At 44.5% G+C, this 24,937-nt stretch overlaps 1 protein-coding gene across 9 annotated transcripts in view; it reads left to right on the forward strand.

The window, feature by feature from the left end:
- The window catches only part of CADPS (calcium dependent secretion activator), a 218,268-nt gene that overhangs the window by 136,195 nt on the left and 57,136 nt on the right, over positions 1-24,937 (forward strand). For 3 of the 9 annotated variants that reach the window (XM_074151901.1, XM_074151902.1, XM_074151906.1), the window contains 6 exons: positions 1,021-1,208; positions 11,394-11,495; positions 12,418-12,481; positions 13,258-13,381; positions 15,778-15,846; positions 16,717-16,734. In XM_074151901.1, the coding sequence (XP_074008002.1) occupies positions 1,021-1,208; positions 11,394-11,495; positions 12,418-12,481; positions 13,258-13,381; positions 15,778-15,846; positions 16,717-16,734 (565 nt within the window). Of the gene's footprint in view, positions 1-1,020; positions 1,209-2,269; positions 2,435-11,393; positions 11,496-12,417; positions 12,482-13,257; positions 13,382-15,777; positions 15,847-16,716; positions 16,735-24,937 lie in introns of all 9 variants that reach the window. The other 6 variants (XM_074151903.1, XM_074151908.1, XM_074151909.1 and 3 more) reach the window with 4 other exon arrangements.

Genomic DNA, 24,937 nt, shown 5'->3' on the forward strand with positions numbered 1-24,937 from the left:
GGCAAAGAAGTTGCCTATAGGGGCAGTGCTCTGCCTCAACTACTCTCCCGCCCGCTGCAGGAACTTTTCAATTAAACGATGAAAGATTTTGCAGCTTGATGCATTCCAGAGCTGCGTCTTAGCAATTGTTTAGCACCCAAATTTCCATGTAAATATTGACGGTTTTGCAGCATTTTGAAAAGCAATCTACAAGACTATTCTTGTTCTCGATAATGCCTTTCCCTGAAGGCAGAGGCACGCTCCGCTTCGGCTGTCCTGGGACGTTCACCGGAGCCGTCCCCTCGTGGGGAAGGGTGTCCTTCCTGGGAGCACGGACGTGGCACCACGAGCCGTGTGTCACCAGGCCCTCAGGACTGACAGACAGAAATAGTCTGAGGTTTCTGGATGCGTAAAGAAACCCTGCTCCCGAGCAGAGCTTCCCTTTGCTTCGATGCCGAGGAGGAGGAGGGCGATGGCAGAGTGCGTCGCCAGCAGGACGCAATGAGGATAATGGGAAACGTCCCTTTCCAATACTGCGGAGCTGTCTTCCTCCGTCTGCAGGACACTCCTACCTGCCAGATGCAAGAGAAGTCATTATTCAGTGCAATCCTCCATGGTCTCCCCCAGATCAGTCTTATTGCTTCTGGCCGAATGTACAATCCCATCCCCGAAATGAGATTCCTGTTTCGTACTCTTTAAATAATCAAATCTTTGTCATCTCTTAAAGGTGTAAGTCTTTTTTTTTTTTTTTTCCTTTTTTCGCTAGGCACTGACATGAACTGACCTAACTTTCCAGCATTTTAAATTACATTTCCCTTTAATGGTAGCATAATATGTTTTTGTTAACAGTTGCACTGGGTCTATGCTGTGTTTGGGTGATGATGTACAGACTGTATTGTTTAAGAGTGACCTCTCTCCTTTTTCCTTAGCTTTAGGTTTGTCTTTCTCTTATTAGAACAGTTGACCACTACACCTCCAAATCTGATAGCCTTTGTATTTAATAACTTATATTTAAAATCAAGTCTCTCTATTTCTAAACAGGGCTGGTTTAGTCCTGGCCAGGTCTTTGTGCTAGATGAGTATTGTGCACGTAATGGAGTGAGAGGCTGTCACAGACATCTCTGCTACCTCAGAGATTTGCTAGAGCGCGCAGAAAACGGAGCTATGATTGACCCCACCTTACTTCACTACAGCTTTGCCTTTTGTGCATCACATGTTCATGGCAACAGGTAAGGAATTCTCGGCTGGCAGCTCCCTGCCGGCAAGGGATGACTTTGTCAAATATAGGTTTCCTTGGATAATGCACAACAGTCCTCAATTTGTTTTCACAGTGGATGTTTGGCAGCAGCGCTTCTAGTGGCATAGTCGGTTTGTTTGTTTGTTTCCTTGCTTGTTTAATGTAAGCAATAAAAATGCACGTAGAGGATCCAGAAATGAGGGGGGTTAACTTTCTTACCCAGGCACCTGCTCGATGCAGTTCTGGACAAGGTAGAGTTGAAGTACGCGTGGCTGTCGCGGGTTGAATAAATAGAAGTAAATGATACACTGTGCTGATTTAATTGCTGCGCGAGAGGATCTGACAAGTTGCAGCACTGAAATTTTCAGCAGTATCAAACTTCAGTGTTCAGAAGGGCTGCAAGCCCTCAGGCACCCATGTCTCGTCTCAAGTTCGTGTGACGTCAGTCTGGAAATTGCTTAGACATAACTGAAAATTTTATCTCGCTGCTGTTGCAAAGCAATTTCACTTTCAGAAGTAGCCCATTCCTTTCTCTCAAATGTGGCAAACCTTTGATGGGAAGAACTGGAGCTAAGCTTTTTCCGTTTCTATTTATTTTGTTGACAGCTGTAGCATCTATGGCAGCTTCTTTTTCTGCTTTTTTTTCTGTTAAATTGCATTATTACTTTGAGATAACGCTCTCCATCCTGCATATGCTGCTGAAGGAAGGAATGTTATAAAATAATTATGTGTTTTCATAAACCCTCTGGTAAATACCATCCCGAATTATGACACACATTGCCCAGGTTTCACGTTGCAAGGCTGCCGCTCGCTTTTGCAGTTACTTTCATACATCTTGTCATGGAAACCGAGTTTTTGCTTCCTTAGTTTCTTTTTTAGTTCTGACTTTCTTTCGCTCGTTCATTCCTTCTTTGCCAATTGTTAATTTGATTTCAGCTGTTTGCTTTCAGTTTAGTTTCCTTTTGTTTTCTTTCGAGTTTTTTCATGCTTTCTTCTTGTTTCTTTCACTTTTGCTGCTGGCCTTGCCCCCCGCCTTTCAATCGCTCCCCAAAGCCAACACATGGCAGAATTACTTGGTGGGTCACAGCCAAGTGCAGAAGGCGAGGGGGGCAAAGTCTCTCATGCCCCCGCCCCCGAAGCCGAGACAAAAAAGGATTCCAAAAAGGAGTCCAAAAAAAGGAAAGATTCCAAACCCCAGCCGAATCCAGAGCCGAAAAGGTAAGCGGAAGCGGGCAGTGCACAGGAGTGTGTTGTGGAGGGCACCGGGCTCCTCAGTCGCTGAGCACACGGGGCACTTTGGGTCCCCACGGCACGGGGAGACCCCCTGTGGCACCAGCATTCGGGTCATACGCTCTCCTGGGAGCTGGATGGCGTTTGGGCACCCAAGTAAGGGGTCAGGGCCTTGAGATTTTCAGGAGTGCGTTTAGGGGATTGCTGACACGGCATGTAGGGGTGGAGACCGGGCAGGGGAAACTGGCTGCCCCCATTGACCATCTTCCATAAGCAGGGCTCATCAGCAGGAGGCTGTTGTGGGGACGGGACCTAGCTCTAAGCCTGTTTGGCCCGTAATGGAGAGGAGGTTGGATGCTGGTCACAACTACCCTGTGTACATCTTCACAGGGTCCAGCACAGCCAGAGCTGGAGCTTCCTCTTCATCGGGGTCGGTGGCAGGAGGTATCTCACGGTGCTGGCCACGGTGACACCCCACCATTCCCTCCCTGTGGAGCTGGAGAGTTGTGGGGCCAGGAAAATGTCTTGCTTTAAAACCCGTGCGGTGTGTAGAGCCCAGTCCCATGCCTGTGCAGCTGCCCAGGGCTGTGTGTGGCTGCTGCGCTCTGCCAGGAGACTGCTGAGCTCGGCCACCGCCGGGCTATTCGGGTCCTTTGTCTAAAATATTCCAAGAAAGGAATGAGGTGTTTTGCTGTGACTTAGCTGTCTTTAGCTGATGGTTGACTTCACATCAGAAGGCTGAAGGTTCATATTCCTTCTTGGGTGCTGCTGTCTCTGTGTTGCCCGGGGATTACGGGAGCTGGGAGGCTGCGGTGTTGCGCTTTCTGACCGAGGGCAGGCTCTGCGTAACACCCGGGAGCCGGAGGAGATTGGTATGGATGCTGCGGAGTGTGGTTTCTGGCCTCTGCTATCGGGATGTCACCAAAAGGGACCTCAGGGTGTCTGAGAGAAAACGCGACTCCGTATCTTTCATGGCTACTGTCAGAAATCTGAGTATCTGAGCTGGAGAGTCATGATTTCTGTTCAGAAAGCTGTTGAGGCCACATGCATCGTGCGGTTGCAAAGCCAATATTTACCCGTGCCGTCCTTACTGGCAGTTGTGACGTGCATAAAGCTGGGTTTGCTTTAGCTACGTCCCTTCCTCCCACCTGCCACGACCATACGTTGCTCGTTGCCTTAGGGCTGGCCATGCTCTCCCTGGGAAACCTATAGCTCATGGCAGAGCTGAAAAACTTTTCCTGTAAAATTTGTAAAGGTAGGAGCATGCCTGGCCAGGGACCTGGCACAGCATCCTACAAAGCATCTTGGAGCAGCCATGCATCGCGTTGTTATGGGTATGCACGGTGGTCTGGGAAAAATTCAAGTTACAAGACATTTTTCTGTTTAACAAAGGCTTTTTTTTTTTCCTGTTGAAACTGAGAAAGTGTTGATTTTCTTTACAAAAGGAAGTTCCTTCACTTTTTCGACAGTAAAAAAAAAAACCAAACCAAACAAGCGGGTGGTTTAGCTTTCCCCAGAATGAGGTTGGCTGTCAGTCAGAATATGCCACCCGGTAATGAAGGTCGAGCAGGGAGATAATTCCATGTGGCTATCAATCTCCGGTATTAGCGGCAGACAGTGATGGAGCTGAGGTGGGCTGTCTGTTTGCATCGTGTTTGCGTAAGGTCAGGCAGCGAGACAACAGTCGCTCGCAGTCAGCGGGGAAGTGCAGGCGGGCTGTGATTCGGATGCTGGGGACAGCCCCAAGGTCAAGGCTGACAGGATGACAGGCGTCAGCGCGGGGACGATGCCTCCTCGCCTGTCCGGCTCCTGCCTCGCCGGCACGGCCACCACACCACGGCCCGGACAGGGGCAGGATGGATGCTGGTGGAAATGCACCTCCAGCTTGGAGCTGCTCCTGTGGCCGCAGCAGGTGAAATGGTCAAAAAGGAATTTTGGGGGATGATTTTTGGAGCCCCGTTGCTTTATATGTCAGGGCTTGGTCTCCCCAACTCCTTCAGGCTCATGTAGCTTATTCAGACCCCTGAAAGCCTGCCATAATCTCTCCAAACCAAGGCTGTAAATCACTGCTATTTGCATGAAAGTCCCCTTAATTTTTTCTGTTAATTTCATCCTTTCCCAAGTAAAGATGGAGTTAAATGTAAATTGCTTGTCCTGAGTTTCACCTCCTGCAGATAATACCTGAGTATGTAAGGTGCAGGCTGTCAGGAAGGCAGGGACCGGGCAAAGACTGAATACGCACATGGTTTTCTGCCGTTACCATGTATTTGCTCTTCACTAAGTCTGAGGAGCTTGAGGCTTTTTCACTGTCCTGGTCACTAGTGAGTTGATAACAGGGTTGTGTCTACCAGGTATCACTGGATGCCTTTTGTAAAGACCTGACGTTGTGAAAGCTGTTGTGATTTCTGATGTATTTACCTACGTGACAAGGAAGAAAGGCAGAGAGTTACGTGTTAACGCTGTGTGTTTATTGGTGTCTGTTTGCTTTTGGTACCACCACTATAGTATTGAGGCTGTTGCTCTCCTTTACCGATAGTCCTCCAAAAAACTAAGAAGCAAGAAGCAGGAATGGGTTTGAGAAGACAACGTGATTTTGGGTAAAATTATGAAAGGTCTTACGTGTTTGCCCAGGTCTTCCCCTGCCTTCTGTTTCCGTGTTTGTCGCCGTCCTCACGTTGGAGGGCTGTGACAGTACTGCCGGCATCGTTTGACAGGCGGGGAAGTGATGTGTTAGAGGAGCCTGGCTGCTTCCCTGGCTGCCCACGGGAGAGCCGTTGCGGAGCAGAAAGGTGAGCTTGGCTTTCCCAGGCCCAGAGTCAGCGCCTAAACCTTCAGCGGTGGCTCCTGCCCTGTGCAAAGGAGTGACTTTCAGGAGTCACCTTGGTTTCGCTTGTGCCTTTTTTTGGATTTAGCCATGTAATAGCTTTCTTTTTAAAGGTGGAAGTTGGCATCAAAAAGGCTCTTTCTGTGCTTGCTAATCCCAAACTTTTAAAAATGAGACTAAAATATTGATTGTGTGCATGCTAAGTATTAGCAGACATTGAGCTTACCAGAATGGGGATGCCAGACTGAACCCCTGGCAGTCTAATATCGACTGAGCACCGTCATTCTCTGCAAGTTGTTCAATGACTATTTACCCAAGGCCCAAGCAGCTAAAAGTCTCTCTATTAATTAATTTGGTATATTAGTGACTTGCCTTTTCCTCTGTTATCTGTATTTTACAGCATCAAACTCGTTTTCAAGAAGTAGCTCTTCCATTAGCCAACATTACCATTAGTTTTTATTAGTTTTTTTACAACTGTAAGCCAGCAAAAATAATGTTATTGTCATAAACCTCGAGGAATTGAAAACTCTGTGTAACATATTTGTAATTTTTTCCATTGTATTCTGATTACATATCAGGCTGTTTCACATAAAGGCAAGATTTCCATACAGCTAGTTAAAAAAACAAAAGAGGGACCTTTTTGGTCCCTTAAAAGAAGTAGTAATTACATTAATTACTTTATCACAGTATCAGCATATGCTTCCCTAGTACTTTGTGTTTAGTTTCCACATCTCTTTCAGATGCGTAACCCTGGCTGCGGTACGGCAGGTCAAAATCTGGCAGGGCATCATGAGGTGCCGGCTCCGTGTCCCGACCAGCCCGGTGATAAGTGCTCGGTGACACGGCGTGCGTTACGGCTGTCTGTCGGATGGGATCCGGCTGACGTGATTCGTTGCAATGGGTGTAGGATGGCAGTGCTCAGAAACCATCCGGTGGGGCCGCGGTACGTCAGGGGCGCGGATCGCACGTGAGGAGCGATGCGCCGTGACTTGGCTGGGCGCCGCGGCGTGGAGGAGAGCCCCAGCGAGGGGAAGGCAGGAGCTGGGAGGATGAAATGGATCCCAAGCTCTACAGCATCCCGGCTGGGGCAGCGCCTAGAGGGCCGGGCTGAACAAAGGGCTTTCAACCGGCATTTTCGCGCATGGTGTGAATTCCCAGAAGAAAGGGGAGTCGGGGGGTAAAAAAATCGATGTTTGCTGAATAAGCTTTTTTTTTTTTTTTCAAGGGGTCTAAACAGGTGGGCTCTTTGAGGTCAGATTGGCTGGGGGAGATGTAGGAGGCAGCAGGCAGGCAGCTGTGGTCCTGCCCACGTCCCCAGAGCCTGTCCCCGTGCAACCAGTGGGACTTCGCGCAGGCAAGTCTTCCTGCGAGGGATCCTTTGAAAGCCTATCCTGACACATGCCGTCCAAGGCACTAATCATCGATGTTTACTGTATAGCTCATATGTGCTGCACCTGGCAACCAGCAAGGGAGCTGAAGGCAGCACGTGTTTTATATTTGAGTTGTTACTTAAAAAATCAAATTATTTGCATCAGTTTTTGACATTGTTTTTTTTTCCTTGGCTCTGTGTGCCAGGGCTCACAGTGCGTGCAAAGATCTGTTTGCTACGTGTAAGCAATATTTTCCCCAGTAAAAAAAAAGTGTAGACAAGTTAAACATAAAAGGTGTAAAAGATGGTATGTCTTTTCATTTATAAGCCGCCATGGTATTTCATACAGGCTTATGTCAAAGAGATTAACCCACTGGAGCTATACCGTATATTTATAATTGCATACAAATGCATGCTATTGCTTCATATATTAGTCTTTGTTAAAAAATCATTTTGATATATTTGTTTTAGCAGCATAACTAGCCCTGGGGGCACTGGGTATAATTAGAAAAGGGCATGGGGGGAGGCGGGGCTTGTAGAATAAAGCAGTGGCCTTAGGATCACAGGTCCTAATTATAATTTATAATTAACCCCAGAATTTGCACAAACCATCTAAGCTAAACAAGGACTATCATTTTTGCTGTTTAAATTGCAACCCCTCTTTTCTAATTTCACCACCTACTTTGTTGATGTTGTTGTTTTCATGGCTTAAAACTTAAAAACAAGGAGGGGATTAGGAAAGCGGCATTTAAAACTTTCCATATGAAATATTTACAGTGGGAATTTACTAGTTTAGAGCCAACATAGCGAATCTGCGGCAGAAGGAGTGATCTGAAACTTGTTTATTTATAATTAAAATTTTCCTTATTTATTTTTCTTGCCTTTTTTGCCCTTCTGCTTCCCTCTCTGCCCACAACTTCTGCCATACACCTCAAGTGTCCATGAGCAGGATCTATAGGGAATTGGATGAAATTGTGTCTCCACACAGATGGAGAAGTTTATGCTGTTTGTCGACCCAAATTCGTAGACCCAAACCCATTTTGTCCCTCGTGCATCTGCATATACCACGTACATGCAGAACTTTGTTTCACCCTTTTGCTCTCTCCTCTCGTTCCCTGTCACTGCTTCAGTGTGGTAACGATTGCGTGTGAGAACATCCATTTCCTCCAGCTGCGTTTTAGCTAAGCCTTGCTGCAGAAACGCTGCTCGCTGGAGGAGTCGGGGCTTCTGTCCGTGAGATCAAATAGCAAATAGCAAAGTTGAGCTGGAGACCTTTGCTGAGAACAAAATTGCCAATAAGCATCAGAACAAGCTGGTGCGACTTGAGCTTCTCCTGGGAATTTTTTTCAGCCCCATCAGCCACGTACTAGAATTGTCTAGAGCACAGAAGTGAATCTTAAATTATAGTCATGCTAAGCTATATACCCTTTGTGTTCTTGCAAAAGGGAAAATAAATATGTTCCCTCAAAAAGATTACATTTTCAAAGTATATTTGACTTGAATATTTAATTAGGTTTCAAAATTACCAAGCTAATAAATTAAGTGCGAGGCTTTGGGTAGTGTTTTTCCAGTTCTATGTATATCCTGCATTTGTCACTAATTAATGAGTTTCTAATGCTTCAGCTTCTGGGAAGATGAGCAACAAAGATTAACATAACTAGTAAATCTGAAGATGTGCAGCTGGGTTATAGTATTTGAAATTTGACAAAAACATTGGAAGTATTATTATTTGTGACATGGCTCAAGATGGGGGATTGTGAGGAAAGCAAAGATGACAGAACTGGTGCTAACCACTGTGACAACAACTTGAAAAGCAGCCGACATGACATCTTTCCTATCATGCTGCCGAAAATGTCAACTTTGTGAAGGACAGTGAGAAAATGGTTTGCCGAAAATTTGAAAGGTAGATTCAAGAGATGCTCATCATGTCAGATGCAATATAGTCCACAGCTGGGTGAGAAAGGGAGTCCTTGCCGTGGTGATGGCTCTCGGTTGGCAGGCCCTTCCAGACATCCGCGCTGCTCCAAAAATGGCTACAGCTGACCTGTAGATTGTCTCAAGTTTGCAGTAGCACGATACGCGAGAGCGGCGTGCGTTTACACCGCGTGGAGGGAGCGGTGGCCAGAGCCACCAGGTTTGGTGTCCTTCTGACTCACAAAGACCCTGAGACAGGCAAAGACCAGGGGGTTAAGCCTACATGGTCTGTCTATGCACGCCTCGGTTGTTGGGTTGGCATCCCTTGGGGTGTTGTGACTGGGGTGAGAACCACGTTGGACAGAGGTTGACTCTCCAGAGACCACCCTTCGTCTTTGTGTGCGTCAGTGTTTTCATTGTCTTTGTATGGGTCAGTGTTTTCAAAGTGATGCTTCCAGAGCCACCACTGCCCAGCCGGGACACGGCTGATGCTCTCACGTCAGCCCGTTTCAGGTGTCCACCACAAGTCGTTATGTGACAGGTGCTAAGTAACCGGTTCTGGCAAAACCGAAGCCCTTTGAATACAGTGAGAAATTGCGATTTGTGTGAAGGGGCTGTGACCCAACCCGAGCTGTCAGATCCTGCCATTAAATCTCGCCGGTTGGGGTTACTGACCCAGCAAAGGGTAACATAACTTTCAGACCATTTCCAGTCCACCAGCAAATCACTGCCAGGGCAGGCGGCTTTTCCTACCTCGTTTGTCAGTGCTGATACAATTAACCCAGTGACACTCTGTGAGCTGTTATGGGTGCAGGGGGAGAACCGAATGCCAAAAGTCAAATGAGGGCTTCAACCCTGCCCCTTAATGTACGGCATTTATTGCGGTCTGCCTTGAATTATCTGCTCTTCTGCTTGGGAGCAAAGCAGGCACTGCGAGGTGCAGAGCATCACAAAAGGCATGAACATCTCTGTCTGAATATTAAATATTTTATGGAACTTTGGAATAAAAATACATTAAGCATGTTCAGACATTAATTTTTGCTCGATATCTAATTTGGTTTTTTTGTGGCTTGCTCATTTCTTCAAAATAACTAGTCCTAATTAGGTACTAATGAGACCAGATCCATACTTCCAAAACTGTTTATGAAATGTGTTCCCCAGCTGAGACATTTTATCCAAGTTTCAGACTAAATCTTTTTTCCTTTTTTTTTTCCTTAATACACAACTGAATTTGGCAAATAATCAAGTAAAGATTTCTGATTAAATGCTGTTTAAATTTAAATACATCCCCTGGTATTCGAGTCTTTTTCTGTGTCCATGTTGCAAGTTTTATTTAATGTATATTTAGCATTAAAATTTTGCAGTAAAGATCACGTAAAGTTTAGTAGTTCCTCTTTTAAAATGTTTTAATGATTTATTCACCTGTATTGGAATATCAGAGTTCATATTTATGATGCTAAGAGCTGACTAAACGCAGGGTCAAGGAGAAGTGTTGTACAGATTTTATAGCTTTTAATTTTTTATAGGGTTTTTGGGTTTTTTTTTTTTAAGTTTAGGGCCTTTGATTGTTTAAGAGGAAAATAAAGCCAACCAATTAACCCCTGACAGGAGGTTCATTAGAAGCTTTGTAATCCCTTGCCAAGTCTTTTGTATAGCCAAACCAGCCTAGTACTGCGGATTTACACAGCTTAAGCTGAACACTGGAGGAGGCCTTTAAGTAAGAACATTTGTTCAATTTTAAGACGTCTTACATTACCTAAAGAGCGCCTGTGCCAGCAGAGTTGCCCAGGAGTACACAAATCCGTAGACTTTGCTCGCCGGCAGTGGGGAACGGTGCCGTGGATTGTCTGCCCGGCCGATTCCTTTGGTGGATGGATTAGACTCGCTCCCTCCTCTCGCCCGGGATCCGGCTGCGCGGCGCGTTTTGCCGTGTGGGTGTGGGGGAAAAGGAGGGGATTGCTGCTTTCGGCTCTCGGATGGGTTGGCATCGGCGGAGGTACGGGGTGGAAGAGCACGGGGGACCACCGCATCATCCAGCCCCGGGAGAGCTTCAGCAGGGTTCGCCTGCGCACTGTGCTCTGTGACAGATGAGAAATACCCCAGGGCAGCAGGACCTGGGCGTCTCACAACGCACTCCTGCGCACTCCTGATATACCAGAGTGTCGTAAATACTCTGAGAAAATCTTTGATAAATTGTATCAGTCTGTTCATTTTTATAAATTAAAATTAAATGACTGAAAAGGCATTGCATTTTCAATTTCAAAATGCATGTCTGGTGCACATTCTGCGTTTCGGCAGAATATACTGAAGATGGTTCGCTTCAAGAAATCGGTATAATGGGGTGATTCAGCGGTTATGAAGGAGGGCAGAATTTTATATTCTGTCTGTATATATGCCTGTTGTCAATATTCTTTTATACTGTGAACTGTGTTAAATTAGCAGCCAAATTTTTCTGCAGAAATTAAGTCCCTATTTTGCCAGCAATGGGCCCAATCCTGCAGTGAGAGCTGGCGTTGCGCTCACTGTCATATACCTATATTTAAAAGGGGATTCTGCTTTTTCCGACTTCTCTATGACAAAGAATAAAGGATGGGGAGGGCGGGAGAGGGTGTCCACATCCAAATTATCACTCTGAGGGGATATTTCTTTCTTTCTTTATTGTTGATACCTCAGCAGTGGTGCTGCCGTGACCGCCCGTGTCTCAGCGTGGCACATTCTCTGTCCCCGGTCTCATAGTTAGTGACGTCCCTTTCGGAAAGGGCAGCGTTCTGTGTGCTGTGGGGGTGAGTTACCGGGGTGGCGAGGTGGAGTCTGAGTCATTCCTGGCATTTCTCCTCCAGGCCTGACGGGATAGGAACTGTGACCGTAGACGAGAAGGAGCGTTTCGAAGAGATCAAGGAGCGGCTTCGTTTGCTTCTGGAGAATCAGATCACGCATTTTAGGTAAAGGCAGAGAGCCCAGGCTGAATGCCAGAGGACTGATTTCCTCCCAGCTCCCTCCTATAAGCAGCAAAGCCAAAAGGCAGGTTTTGAATGCATACAGGAATTTTGCATAAGTGGCACAGACCTATACAGGGCAGCGAAGCTTGCACTGTAGCATCTTTGTAGCCAGAGAGTGATTTTAAATATATAACCTTTAAATGGTATTTCAAAACATCTCTTTCGCATAGGCATGGTAATGCTGGGGATTTTTTTCTAAAATATAACAACAACAAAAAATCCCTTCTCCTCTTCTTTCTCTCTTCCCCTCTGCTCAGTTATTGTCCATTTATCTTCCCTTCTCCCTAGCATACAGCCAGGCAGGTCTTTCTGCAGGAGTGTCGTAGTTATGGAAGGGATGGATCCTGCCCCCACAGAAAGGGATGAATTGCCCCTGCTCACCAGCAGGGTCCTGGGCTGGGGGTGCAGGTTTGCACACCGTGGGGTGAGTCCCTGCATCCACCCTTTGGGGCTGCCACTCGCCGGGGATGGTGGCTGCCTCAGCCCATTACCTACAGCCTGGTGCATCGCCGGGTCTCCAGCTGGAAGTAAACCTTCTTTCCAGAGGGGCTTTTTTTTTTTTTTTTCACTTTTACAAAGAGATGATATTTAACTCTCTCCTACAGGATCTAAAAGCTCTCCAGGTGACACCCAGATTTAATAAGCTGCTAAAACTATCAACTTATTACTACCCCTTATTCTAATTTGCTGCCTTAGTGTTCACACCATCAAACCCTTTTGGAGAATTACCCCATAGAAAGACTGCTCATTCCAGGCAGAGGGACTAGATCGTTGCTTGGGCATATTTAGGAAAGCATCTTTACAGCGCTGGAAAGGCTTGTTTGCAGGCACCTGGTCTGATGTTAACATGATGTGGTTTTTCTAGGTACTGCTTTCCATTTGGCCGTCCAGAAGGTGCACTAAAAGCTACTCTATCGCTGCTGGAAAGGGTAAGCATAAGAAAAGCAGAAAGTAGTTAAAATTACCTGCATTCATGAATCTTTCCATCTAAAAGAGTTTGAAGAACTGTTGGTTTTGCATGGGATATGCAATTAATATAGTTAATATTGAAATGTGGGGTTTTAGGTGGGGTTTTTATCTCTTCTGCTTCAGCTCGGAGGTGGGTGTGTAGCCTGGCCACTAAAGCAGCACAGCCTGCATCTGCGTTGATAGTTAATGGTGGAGTATCTCGCTGGCAAGTATCTACACCGCAGACCCTTGTAAACGATGCCTGGCTGCTGTCCGGTGAAATTCCCGTCTCCAGGCATATTCGCTCCCCGAGGGCATATGAAACCTGCTCACTGTCATCCTTCCCATCCTTATTTCAGCCTTCCTGCTCTTCCAACATCCTTCTCACCTCTGCTAACCTGCAGCATGGCCAAGCCCAGACCTAAACCCAAGTCAATCAGCAGAGCCGGGGAAGGGCATAACATTGCCTGGTGCTGGGGGAGTTGTGATAGATGGTAATGTCATGCCCAAAAAATCAGAAGGACCAATTTCGGGGCATGCCATAGGGTATAGATGCAGAAGGGAAATAATACGACAGGGCTGGGGTAGGTCCCACATCTCAAGCTGGCCAGGGTGACCTTGTAGTGGATCCTGCATATTGTACGCATACCCCAAGAGCCACACAGCAGTAGTGTAGGAACGGATGTATGTGCTGGGCTGGGAGAAAAGCAGTTCTGTGTGCCCGATGCCACAACAAATCAGATTTTCTTGTGTCAAGGTTCTGATGAAAGACATAGTTACTCCGGTCCCTCAAGAGGAGGTAAAAACAGTCATCCGTAAATGCTTGGAGCAAGCAGCTCTAGTCAATTATACTCGACTATCAGAGTATGCCAAAATTGAAGGTAAGGCTCTTTCTTTGTGAAATTACCATTTTGTTATATTTCTAGGTGGCAGCTGTGGCTGGGAGCTATTTAAAAGAAGCTCATTCACTATTTATTCGCTTGTCAATAAAACTGATGTGATTCTGAATCATTTTTGTGGTGTTGGCTTTGGAAGCAGTTAAGAATGGAAGCTATGCAAAACGTTTCTTTTTCTGGAAAAGAGAGAGGAAACAGTTAAAAGGAGCTGTAGCTTTTTTTTTTTTTTTCTGATCGTTAGTGCATTTGGCCAGTGGTGTAGTATTCAGACTCATGTCGTGGTTTTAAAAAACAAATTGAGAAATACTTGGGATGTCATCTTTGCAGCTGAAGGTATAGTGCAGCTAATTGCTTGTGACAGTGGAGTTCAGGAAACAAATGAAAAATAAGAAGCTGAAAAACTGTTTAATCTATGCTTAATCATTTGTAGCCAATTTAAAATGTCTTTTTTCTGGGAGTGTTTCATTGTCTTTGCAGTTTGCACAGCAATCATTGATCAGTGATCCCATCCCTGCATCAGATTTTTCTTGTCACTCTAAATCCGGCATAGCTGATATTATTGACCTTTTAAGTTATGGGAGAATAACAACCAGTGACCAGAGACACATGTAGCCATCAAAAAGACATTTTAAAGCTTGCTAGAGGATATGTGTTAGCTGAAGCTCTATGATCCAGTTGTTCTTTACATGTTAATCAGTTTATGTTGGTACCTTGTCGGCTGCTATTCCCAACTTGAAACTCCTTCCCAACTTTATCCAAGTTCCCAATTGTTTAAACCTGTATGTTCCAGATGAATGGTATGTTCTGCTCCAGACTTTGGGTTTCTGTCATGTGTGATGTGAAGCTTTCCCACAGCTGAGATTATTGTTGTATGCCTCTAGGACAATATTGAGAGGAGAAAAAAAAAAAACCCAAAACTCCTTCTGATTTGTTCTTAGTTCTTGTTTACATAAAAAATTGGGTTATTATATGAAAAATTGTCCAGGTTCCGTACATGACATGTCCTCTCTTTTTCCATTTTTTTCTGTCTAACGATGCAAATTGTGTACCAGTGGTAATGAATTCATTGTTATGCATCCAGTGAGAAACACTTAAGAATTGGGCACTAAAAGGATGTTTATCAGCTCTTGACTTGGTAATGAGTGACAAAAATAGAGAAGGAACGAAGGTTTCATAAGCACTGTATTATCAGGCAATTTATTGAAGTACTCCACAGGATATTTTAATTGGTGTATTCTGTAAAATGCAATGTTTAAATATACTTGACAAGGATGGAGAAGGACTGAGAATCAAAAGCAGCTTTTCTGTTGTTGGATGCTTCTACCCAGGGCTGGTTCCCTTAGGTTCTCTGTATAAATATCACTAACTCGTTGGTAAGATTTGCTCTCTTCTTTCAGATAAATCTATGCAAAAACAAACTTTATGATCTGTAAGTAAAAATGCATTCATTTCCAAAGTAGAACAGTTAGTGTGTACTTTTCCTTTTGTGCCTCAATTCTTCTTGGTTATGTTAATTACCTGCCCTCTTTTTCGCACTGTGACTTTTAGGTCTGGGAATACTTTGAAGCAACAAACCCTTTTTTTTCCAGCTACCTTTTCAGAGAAATAGTTCATTCCACACTACCTGCTCTCTTCTGCTTTTCTCCTCCTTTATCCGTGATTGGCCACAGCCACTTTTTGATACTATCTCTATAAAAGTGGTTGTAACACCAATTTCCAAGCATGCTGGGATTGTTAATTTGAACAACCCAACATCCGCCAGCTGCATGCATCAGGTTTTCTCTCATGAGCATAGTCCACTACACGTTCAAATACTTCCACAGAAGAGCAAATAACAAATTTACCTTGGTCGGATGCGTTCCTGCGCGCTGTACGTGGCTTTGAAATCTTGCTTTTTAAAGGCTGACATTTGGATAGCCACGTGTTTAGGAGAGTTTTGTCTGAGATGCAAAACCAAATCAGTGGCAATGGTGCTTGAGGCTATGCTTATGAAGAAATACCTGTGAAAGCCTTAGATACTGAAGGCTGAAATCCTTAGTATCTCGGAGCCTTAAACCAATGAAATTCTATTTCCCTCTACTCATGATGTTTTGATCATTATATTCTTGCAAACAGTTCAGAGCAAACCTCTAGAGTCATGGTCACAGCCTCTCTTGTGACTCATGGGCATGCTGAATGGTTAATCCAGTAGATCTCCAATTTTAACCCTCCTTTTTTTTCCTTTTTTTTTTTTTCTTTTCTTCCTTTTATCCTGTGTGTATCCCAAAATACTCTACGGCTACTTTCCTTTTAACCTAATATAAAGTTTTCCTCTGACCTATAGCCTGTAACCTCTTTACCTTTGACCTAAGCCTCTTGCATGCCCAAATCCTCTTTTATAGGGAAAAAGAGAGAAATGTATGAGCATCCTGTCTTCTGCTTGGCCTCTCAAGTGATGGATTTAACCATTCGTGAGTACCTACCACCCTCCTCTCCATGCTGTCCTCACTCTTTCCGTTTTCATGACCTCCAGAAAGTCCAGATCCAAACCAACTCACTCTCCTTGCTTCAAGTCTTTTAGCATTGGCTTGTCTGTTGCTTCTGTCTGTGAAACCCAGTGTGAGAAGTCCAGTCACTTTTTATCAGCCTAAACCAGGTTAGACAATTAACCCATCTGTTTGTGACAAACTCAGATCGTCTGTAAGTTTTTTCAGTTCTTCTTTATGTCCGTGACCTGAATGCATTTTTACTTTGCTTCTGTGTAACCCCAATTTGTAAAGTGCTTGTCACTGGTACACAATCAAAAGGTAGCGGCTACATCGGGGAGCAGTGAGCTAGAGGTCAGATAAAGGACACTTGGAAAAAGCCGTCCCTTTGCCTGCGTATAAGATCTTTACCCAACCCTGTGTACAAGATCGTATAAGGCTGTCCTTTCTCTGTACATCAGATCTTACATGTCTCCTGTCTGTTAGCTCTCGAGCGGAAGGATGCGCTTTACTCGCTCTCCTCCTCAATTTTTTTACTGGCTCCTTTGCACCGAGCTCTGGAGGGGACACTCCAGCCCCGCTGTCACTTGGAGATCCCCTCTGTGTCCTCAGAGCTCGTCCTCTCTGGTTTTCTATTTGTGCAGCGTTTTCTTTCACCTCCGTGAAAGGAGCTTCTTTTGGTAACCCCATGCTTTGGGGGGTGGCGGGGGGGCAAGACGGGGCGACTTTTCTTCTTTTCAAATGTCATATATCACGCATAACTGGGGGGCTGTGCGGTCCACTTGCTCATTAATCCTGCATATCTGTTCTTGTTTCTCTCTTTTCTCTCCTTGTTGCTTTCTCTCTTTCATATAGAGAATCAAAAGGACGCAGGTGAACAATTGTATATGCATTATAAATTGCTAGGACTGTTGAGTTATATTTATTTTGTTTCCTTTTTTTTTTTTTCATAGCTCCTTAAGATATGTACTCCTTCAGGCTGAAAATGGAGATGCATTGATACTTAAGGAGTTAATTTGTGCTGTCTACATAATCTCCTTTTCCTCCTTCCTTAGAATAGAGCGTAGATTAGAAGTACCTTGTAGAAATATAGTGCCTTCTTAGGAGACAGATTTAGAGGAGAATCTAGCCTTTGTAAAGAGAAAGTTTCTTGTTTTCCAAAAGAACCGCAGCTCATTTTTGGTGAAAAAATGTTGGTGATTTGGCCATTAATTTAACACACCTAACAAGCACATTTATAACTAAACTAACGTTCATTTTTGGTTTTCATATCTTCTGTTTGATCCCCTGATGGGAGGACTGGGTTTTTAATTAATTTTTTTTTTTAATTTTCTATTTTTTTTTTTTTTTTTTTTGTTAATGTGTAACAAACGATCCGGTCGGACAGAAGTCGTGTTTGTCTCTCGTTTTATAACCTGTGGTGACATGTAACGAGGCAAAGGCTCAGCTCAGACCCGGGCGCCTCGAGTGCCCGTCCCTTCGGAAGGGACGGTGGAGCTCTGCAGCCCCTGCTCTCGTTTCTGTTGTATCCCGGAGTCCTAGTTCGGAAGTCCTTGAAACCTGAACTGTTCATTTCTTTTTGTGAGTAGATTGTTCTGTTCTGTGGAAAAAAAAAAAAAAATGGATCTGGTTGGTTTCTCTGTGTGCAAAGGGAAATTGCTTTTAAATAGCAGTAGAAGAGGCCGGGCCAGGTTCTGCCCTGGCTTCCCCAGGCCTCCGCAGCTCAAATTTGGCCCAGGATCTAGACCGATTGCGTGACACTAAAATTAATTTTTAATAGGAATAAACATTGAGAAAACGGAGAATAATTTTTCCCTACGGCTACGAGAGGTGCAAACAGCAAATCGAACAATCCCAGCTATTACCATTAACTACAGCACATCAAAGTGAGCGCAGGCTGGTGTGTGCTGAGCACGACAAAGGCACTGAGCATCGCGCCTGCTGGCAGCGGCTCGTCGCGTGCTTACAGTTTAGAAATTCGGAACGACGTTTCTATGGCCCAGCTCATTTAAAAATAAAGCTGCTTCTTTCTTGATGCTTGGAGCGAGTGAAAGGACGCAGGAAGCTGTGACTCCGCTGCTCCACGCCCACAAATCTCCCATTATCTTAAATGAAAAATTTTCGGGCAAGGTCAGCAGGACTCAACTTGAAACCAGTTCCTCAGCTTAAGTGGAGTCAAAAGTGACTGGGTTTTGGCCTGACTTTTTATTTATTTTGCCAGAAGCAAGAATAAAAATAAGATACTGAAAACAACTTCTTCTTAAACACAACAATGTCACCCTTTGATGTCCTTTCTCCTGAAAAGCATTTAGTCTCTTGCCTCGCTTTAAAAATATTGATTTGAAATAGAACATTAAACAGAACATTACACTAAAACAATTAAAGATGAATGACTTGTTTTAATTATTAATCAGACAAAACTACTAACACTCAGATTAGTAAGCGCAACCTTTTAATAAGCGTTCGTCTGCTTATTTATATAAAGTCAGGAATCCATCATTCCTTTAGAAAAGAATAACTTCTCCATCCCATAAGCACAGGACTTGTGAAACGTGCTGCTCTGTGCAGGAGTGCCGTGGCACTGAGGGATCCCATGAATACAAGTGCCACTTTGCCCTGCTGGAGTTGGGTACCAGCAGCTTTAGAGCTGGTGCCAGCCAAGGCGATACTTGTCAGTTTGGCAATTGATTGTTTTTAGTATAAGACTTTTTTTTTTTTTTTTTTTTTAGTTTTCAACCTGAGTATTTCTCACATTGTGCTTTGGTTTTGGTCTCTGTAAAGAGAGGCTTCTCGTGGTGCTGCTGAGTTGATGCGCAGAGATGAGAAGTGGAGGAGACGTGGGGATGGAGGCAGCTCTCTCCTGGCTGCTCGGTGCCGGGTGGCAGAGCAATGGGGCACGGGCTGCAAGCGGAAAGTAATGGAGAGCAGAGGGACCAGCTGAAGTCCTATTGCTCTGTCACCAAGGGAAACCAGCTACTCTTGAGCTATCAAAAAATGTCAGGTTTTTGCTTGTCCGGCAGCCTCCCCAGCCCCTTTTCTGGGAAGCAGGGCTCTGGAGGCGCAGCATCGCACCACGCTGTATGGCTGGCGTGCACTGTCCTCCCCACATCCGTCCCTCCTGGCCAGGCTGGCGGGGAAGCCTGGCTTCCCTCGAAAATGGTGGTGGAGAAGCCTGGCTTCCCTCAAAAACACACCCGGGGTGGGTGCAAAGCCAAAACCCGGTCAGTGCCAGGGTCGGTGCCGCTCACGGAGCAGTGAGGGGCAGCCACGGTGGCCATGCAGAGACGAGACATCTCTCAGGTGCCTGTGTCGGGCTGGGGACCCGGGTGCACCTGCAGGAGAGGGACCGAGCATGGTGGCTTCGGCTGCGTCAGCCTCAAGTTGGCACCAGCCATGGAGCGTCTTGCACATAGCGCTCGCCCCGGCAGGCATGGAAAACATCCTCAGCTGAGGAAGAGGGTGCAGAAGGGGTCGGGTTTTGACTAGAGCAATGCAGCAGGTTGTTAAGAAGCAGTGGTATATTTCAAGGCTTTCATCCTAGCCCTTGTGCCAGTCCCCAAGCTCACTTAATGTCACTTGCTTTCCCCATTTCTGGGTCTCAGCCTGGGAAGCTCGGTGCACATATCCGTAACTCTTTGTGAGGGGGCTGAAGGATTAGGGAATGAGCTGCCCAATGATTAACCTGGTCCGAGACAAGGATAGTTCCTGTGCAGTTGTCAGCCCAGCCACTACTGGGCAATCACTCCCAGCATTTGTGATAAACCCCAAAGCTTAAAAAGAAAATAAAATTACATTCCACAAATAACTATGGATGCGAAATGTATGAAAACATCAGTCTTTGTATGTGGGAGTGGAGACTGAAGTCATTGATAAATCATGCACTTTAACTCAGGCATGACTACAACCTGTATTTGTGTGCTGCTGAACTACGGCGTTATTTGTTTCACTCCTTGAAATGGCATTCGGTTGTATTTAGCGAAGAATCATTATGCAGCTTTCAAGATTTCCTCTCGCCCTTTCCGAGGCAGTGTTTAATGCGGTATCAAAGTTATTACAAGAGCTGCAGAAATCACAGAGGTCTGCATTATGCCATTATCTTTCTACGTCGCCTACCGACTGCAGAGCGACTTGCTGCCTGAGGCATGAGATACCATTCAGACATGCAAAAATTCTTCACAGAAAGTCAGAAGATCAGTTCTCTTTTCAGTATATTGAGTTTTGAGAGCTGAATTAGAGTCTCCTTCTGAGTTAAAAAAAAAAATTCTATGAATTTTTCTTACTTTTAAGATAGCACATCTTATTTTAAAATAAAAAATATCACCATTGAAATCCCTTTCAGATACACGCAGATTCATTTCACAAATATAATAAAAGGCTGCTTTGCCTCGTCCTCAGGCTAAGTCCATTATTCTTGATAGTTATCTTGAGAACAGAAGCTCTTTTTATCATTTTCATGATTGGCTCGCAAATGAACACACACAGAACACTTGTACACCAAAGGCTTTGGCAGGGGTCGTATATTTTTAATTATTAGAAGGAAATCATTGAGTCAGGGGCTACGCTTTTAAAAAATATGAAAAGTCAATAATGCTCTTCTCCTATTGCAAGCATAATTCTCACTGTTACTGCTGATGTGTTAGTAGCCTTTCTAGCAGAAATCATGGTGCTGAGTGAGAAATACATAGTTTGAAAATCTTCCATTCCATAAGGAGTCACACACAATAAATTGCATTCAATATACATAGCCAAAGTAGCACAAATTTTTTAATATACCTGAAGGTATGTTGCAGGCTGATGCTTATTGCAAGAAGAACCCCAGAATTTGCCAAGTAATTCAAGTTTCTGCAAGTATTTTATTTGCACGTATTATGCAGAAGCCTAAAAACCTTTGGCAGAAGTTTGTCTGGGAAAGCACTGCTTGTTAGTAAGGAAGAAGCTGCTCCTGCCTCTGATTTAGTGTTGGAGGTGTTTAAATCTTACCCATTTGACACACGTGAGCAATGAATACAAGAGCATTTCTGATGTTAAACTGGCTGTGGCGAGGGATTAGAGAGGAAAAGGACAGGGAAGAAAGAAAAGCCAAAGTGAAACAAAACCTGCCACACACGCTGCAGCTGATCGCTGGCAAGTGCCGTAAACCCCGTCCAGCATCACGCATCTCCCTCGCTCCCAGCAGGAGCCGAGACACCCTGCCAAAGGGACCTCCTGTATCATCTCTGAGACCTGGACTAGGAGAAGCACGTAAACTCACAGGGCATTGCCGTCACGGCCCCATTTGTATTTAAATTTACGGATAAAATTAATCGCTTTCCTTAGCCAGACCTTAATCTTTTAAATTTTCTTGCAATAAAGAGGCAACAAAGGAAAGTGTGGGTCGAGGCTCACGAGGTGTTCAGTGCCCCGAGGAAGGGGGAGAGTTCTTCATCTCCTCTCCTTCGACTCCAGGTGGTTTTGCAGCCATTGTGCGAGAGCCTTAGACTCGGGTCTCAAAATTTTAACAGAACAAAAGAGCTGAATATTTGTGCAGATTGGGCCAGATCAGAATTACATTAAGAGTTTGTTGCTTAACCTGCTGTAATCCCTTGTGGAAGCTTATTTTTGAGAGCTGGAGGCGGCAGAGAGATGCCAGGAGCAGGGGTAAGGCGCTGGGGGGGGGATCTTTCGCAGGTCCCCCCGGAGAAGTGAAAGCCACCCCGGGGCACTGTGCTGACAACTGCACAGCGGGAGCCTCCTCCAAGCTGTTTTGTACACTCTGCACTAGCGATTCGTGAAGCCCTGGTGCTGCTGCATCTCTTGCCTCTTCCTCCTCTGCTAATGACTTTTCCCTAGGACAGAAAACAGTTGCACAAGTCAGGCCCGTTCGACACTGTGGGGTCTGGTTGTCCGTGAAGTCTGAAATCTATTTTTTGGTGGGTAGCTGTTGGTGGTGCAGGGGCTGGACTCATATTTAAGGATGCTTGAGGGTCACAGCAGTGAGAGGGGCAGTGGGATGCAGTTCTGGGATGTGATTTTCCCCTGGCTTTCACACTCTCAGGAGGAGCTCCCTCTCTTTGACTTTCCCAACTTTGGAGCCCAACAGACTGATCTGAGTTCCCACCACATGGTTGCCAGGTACGGGTGGGAGATGTGGGATCCCCTCTCCCCACAGTCCCTTCCCCTCCAGGGACCTTGGCACAAACTGCTCTCCATAGGGATGGGCAGTAAAATATTCTTCCCACATCTACATGTTGAGCTCAGGAGCCATCAGTGAGTAGCCAAATTGAATTCTTGCTTATGTTTTAAATGAGAGTGAAAGTCATTAGGCCAATGCCCAAAAAGCAGTTATTTTTGTCACTTGAGCCTGAGAGGTTTGTTTCTGGGGGACAAAGCCACCCTTGGTAAACACTGAGCAAGGATCAGGATGACTCCAGACATGAACAAATGGATTTGCTTTTCCTGTTATCAGAAAAAAACAACAACAAAAAAGCCAGAAACCAGTAGCTTTAATCTAAGAGTCTGAATTAAATCATTGCACAGCTTAAAAGATTAAAATGTGTGTGTGTGTGTGTGTGCGTGCACGTGCACATTGTATGTGTGTTTATGTACGTATGTATATCTATCTCTACGTATGGAGAGGGGAACAAACCTAACTCATACTCTTTAACTAACGGTTTACTCGAATATTCTTTATTATACTTTGATAAGTGTTATAATTCTGTAAGAATTAAAAGCAATCAGAAATCTACTTTGCACAAGCCAACCGCTTTTTTTTTCCCCCACTGGAAAATGCAAGCAAAATGGCAAGGACTTTTGGCAATAGAATGTCCAGATAAATATGCCAGATTCCTTGCAAATGGCATTATTAAAAATAGTCACAATGCTGCTAAAAACTGTTGTTAAATGGAATAGAAACTATTGTGTTAATATATTCACGGTACGTAATTTATTCTCTGAGTGTATGTAAAAGGAAAGGCTATTTTCTTTGAATTTTTCCTATGCTGATATTGTAAACTATATGACAGATGGGTCAAGTCCTGATTGCAGTATTCTAACATTTGGAATAGCAAGTAACATATTTGATAGAGCTGGCAAGTTTTTATATATGATTCAACCCAGAATATAAAAGCCACTAGAATTCCAAGTTGAAAATAATTAAATGAGCTGGAAACGATCAGGAACCACACATTTTTAAGTGACAGATTTTTTTACATGTTTAAATTGCACAAGAATATTTTATAGCTCCCTTTAACCAACAGTGACGTTTAATTCTAAAATGTGTAATTGATATTTGCAAAGCAATTAATTCCTGTGGCACATTATTCTATTGCTAAATGTACCTAAGCACTGGGGCGCTGACTTAAAGTCATCTTTTTTAGTTTACCTTTTCGGAATTCCAGAGTTTTAACTGAATTAACCTATTTCAGTTCCCTCACGTGGGTGCGTGAAGTGCAGTTTCATGCTTGCATCGAATTTTTAGCTTTCTGATTGCACAGAAATGTAGGATGTTCGAATCTGCTGACTTCTAGAATGTGTGTTGTCAAATGGTGTCATTAAGTGTAATACTTCAAGTACCGATAAGCAAAAACCCAGCAGCTTATTCCATTTGTATTTGATCATTTCTGCTTATGTTCCTTTCGAAGTTTCCATCTTTTTGTCACTGTTTATGAAGTCATTTGTCTCTTTACTTTTGGCGTCTCTCACCGTCATGCACAAGCAGCCCGTCCGTCCAAGCCTAAGCCGCCGGCTGGGCCACCATCATCTCCTCAAACGCAGACTAACATGATAAATCATATGCTCAAAGGCATGGCCAAACAGCCGCCAAGTACTGTAATAGTCTTTCTTCCTTTTATTCAGTGGTTTTCTAGCCTAGCAGTTGCTTGTGTAGTAGTAGAAAGCTAGTTCTCATGTGCAGCTTTATACAAAATACCTAGCGTGATGTGGTAGGTTTTAGAGATTTAGAGGTAGCATTTATTTCAAAATGTCCACATTTTTTTGTCTAGCAATGTCTGACATATGCAACATTTTCAAATATCAACGTCAGCACAAAATAACATTGTTGTTGCATAACATTTTGCATGAAAACTATAAATATGTATGAGCTTTACATGATGTTGGATGAAATGTTTGATAAGTATATCGTATACGTTTCATGTAACTGTCAGTGCTCCAGCTATCTTAGCAGAATATTCTGATGTATAGTAACTTAACCAGGGAAATATTTAAAATAAGAAGAAAAAAAATTAAGATTGACATCTGCTGGCTGCCAAAGTTGTATAAGCATCAATATTTTCTTTAAAGACAGCATCTCTGAGCAGTTGTTCTTATTAACACTTTTGTCTTTTAGTTGTATTTGAGAGCAGATCAGTGTTGCAAATGAGAATGGGCCTGATGCTGCTCTGATCAATGGAAAAGCTTCCCCTTGGCTTCGGAGGTGCAGAAACAACCAGAGTTTACTAAGGGACATGTCTTTGGACTCCTTTTGCAAAAGGAAGAGGTTTCTACTTCTCGTAGCCTGGAGGGGGCTGGATTGAGTAGGAGAAAGAGTGAGGAGTTAACCAGCAGTTCTCCAATTTCAGTATTTGCCCAGTAAATTATATTAAGGGGAATCTGGATTATCTTTTTTTGTTTCCAGTGATACATAAACAAAAGGCAAACTGGAGAAGAAATCCCCAAGGCCCCTATCTGTGGCATAAATCAGCAAAAAACGTAGAGTTTATTTGCACGGTGCTTTACCGTGTTGCATCTCTCAGCCGAGCCGAGCCCCTGCAATGCCAGATTTCAGCTGACTGGGATGCTCAGCTCCTCTGAAAACCAGCCGTGTCCCGCTCCCTCGACCGCCCAAGTATGGCTTTTTATGGGAAATTTGTTTCTTGTAAACAGGTGTTCAGGGAAAGCAAGGAACAGGCAAGGTTTTGAAGGGTTTTGGTACTTCACCCGTTTATGAATTCTCCAGCTTTGATACCAGGGAGAGGACAAAATAAGGGTCAGTGTGGAGGTGTGACTTTGCACACCTCGGGGCAGCGAGACGCGGTGTCAGCGCACAGAAACCTCCCCGGTCGCACTCGGCCAGCTCTGCGGAAGCTGTCGTTCAATGAAA

This window comes from Numenius arquata, chromosome 8, assembly GCF_964106895.1.
Source record: "Numenius arquata chromosome 8, bNumArq3.hap1.1, whole genome shotgun sequence".
Taxonomy (NCBI): domain Eukaryota; kingdom Metazoa; phylum Chordata; class Aves; order Charadriiformes; family Scolopacidae; genus Numenius; species Numenius arquata.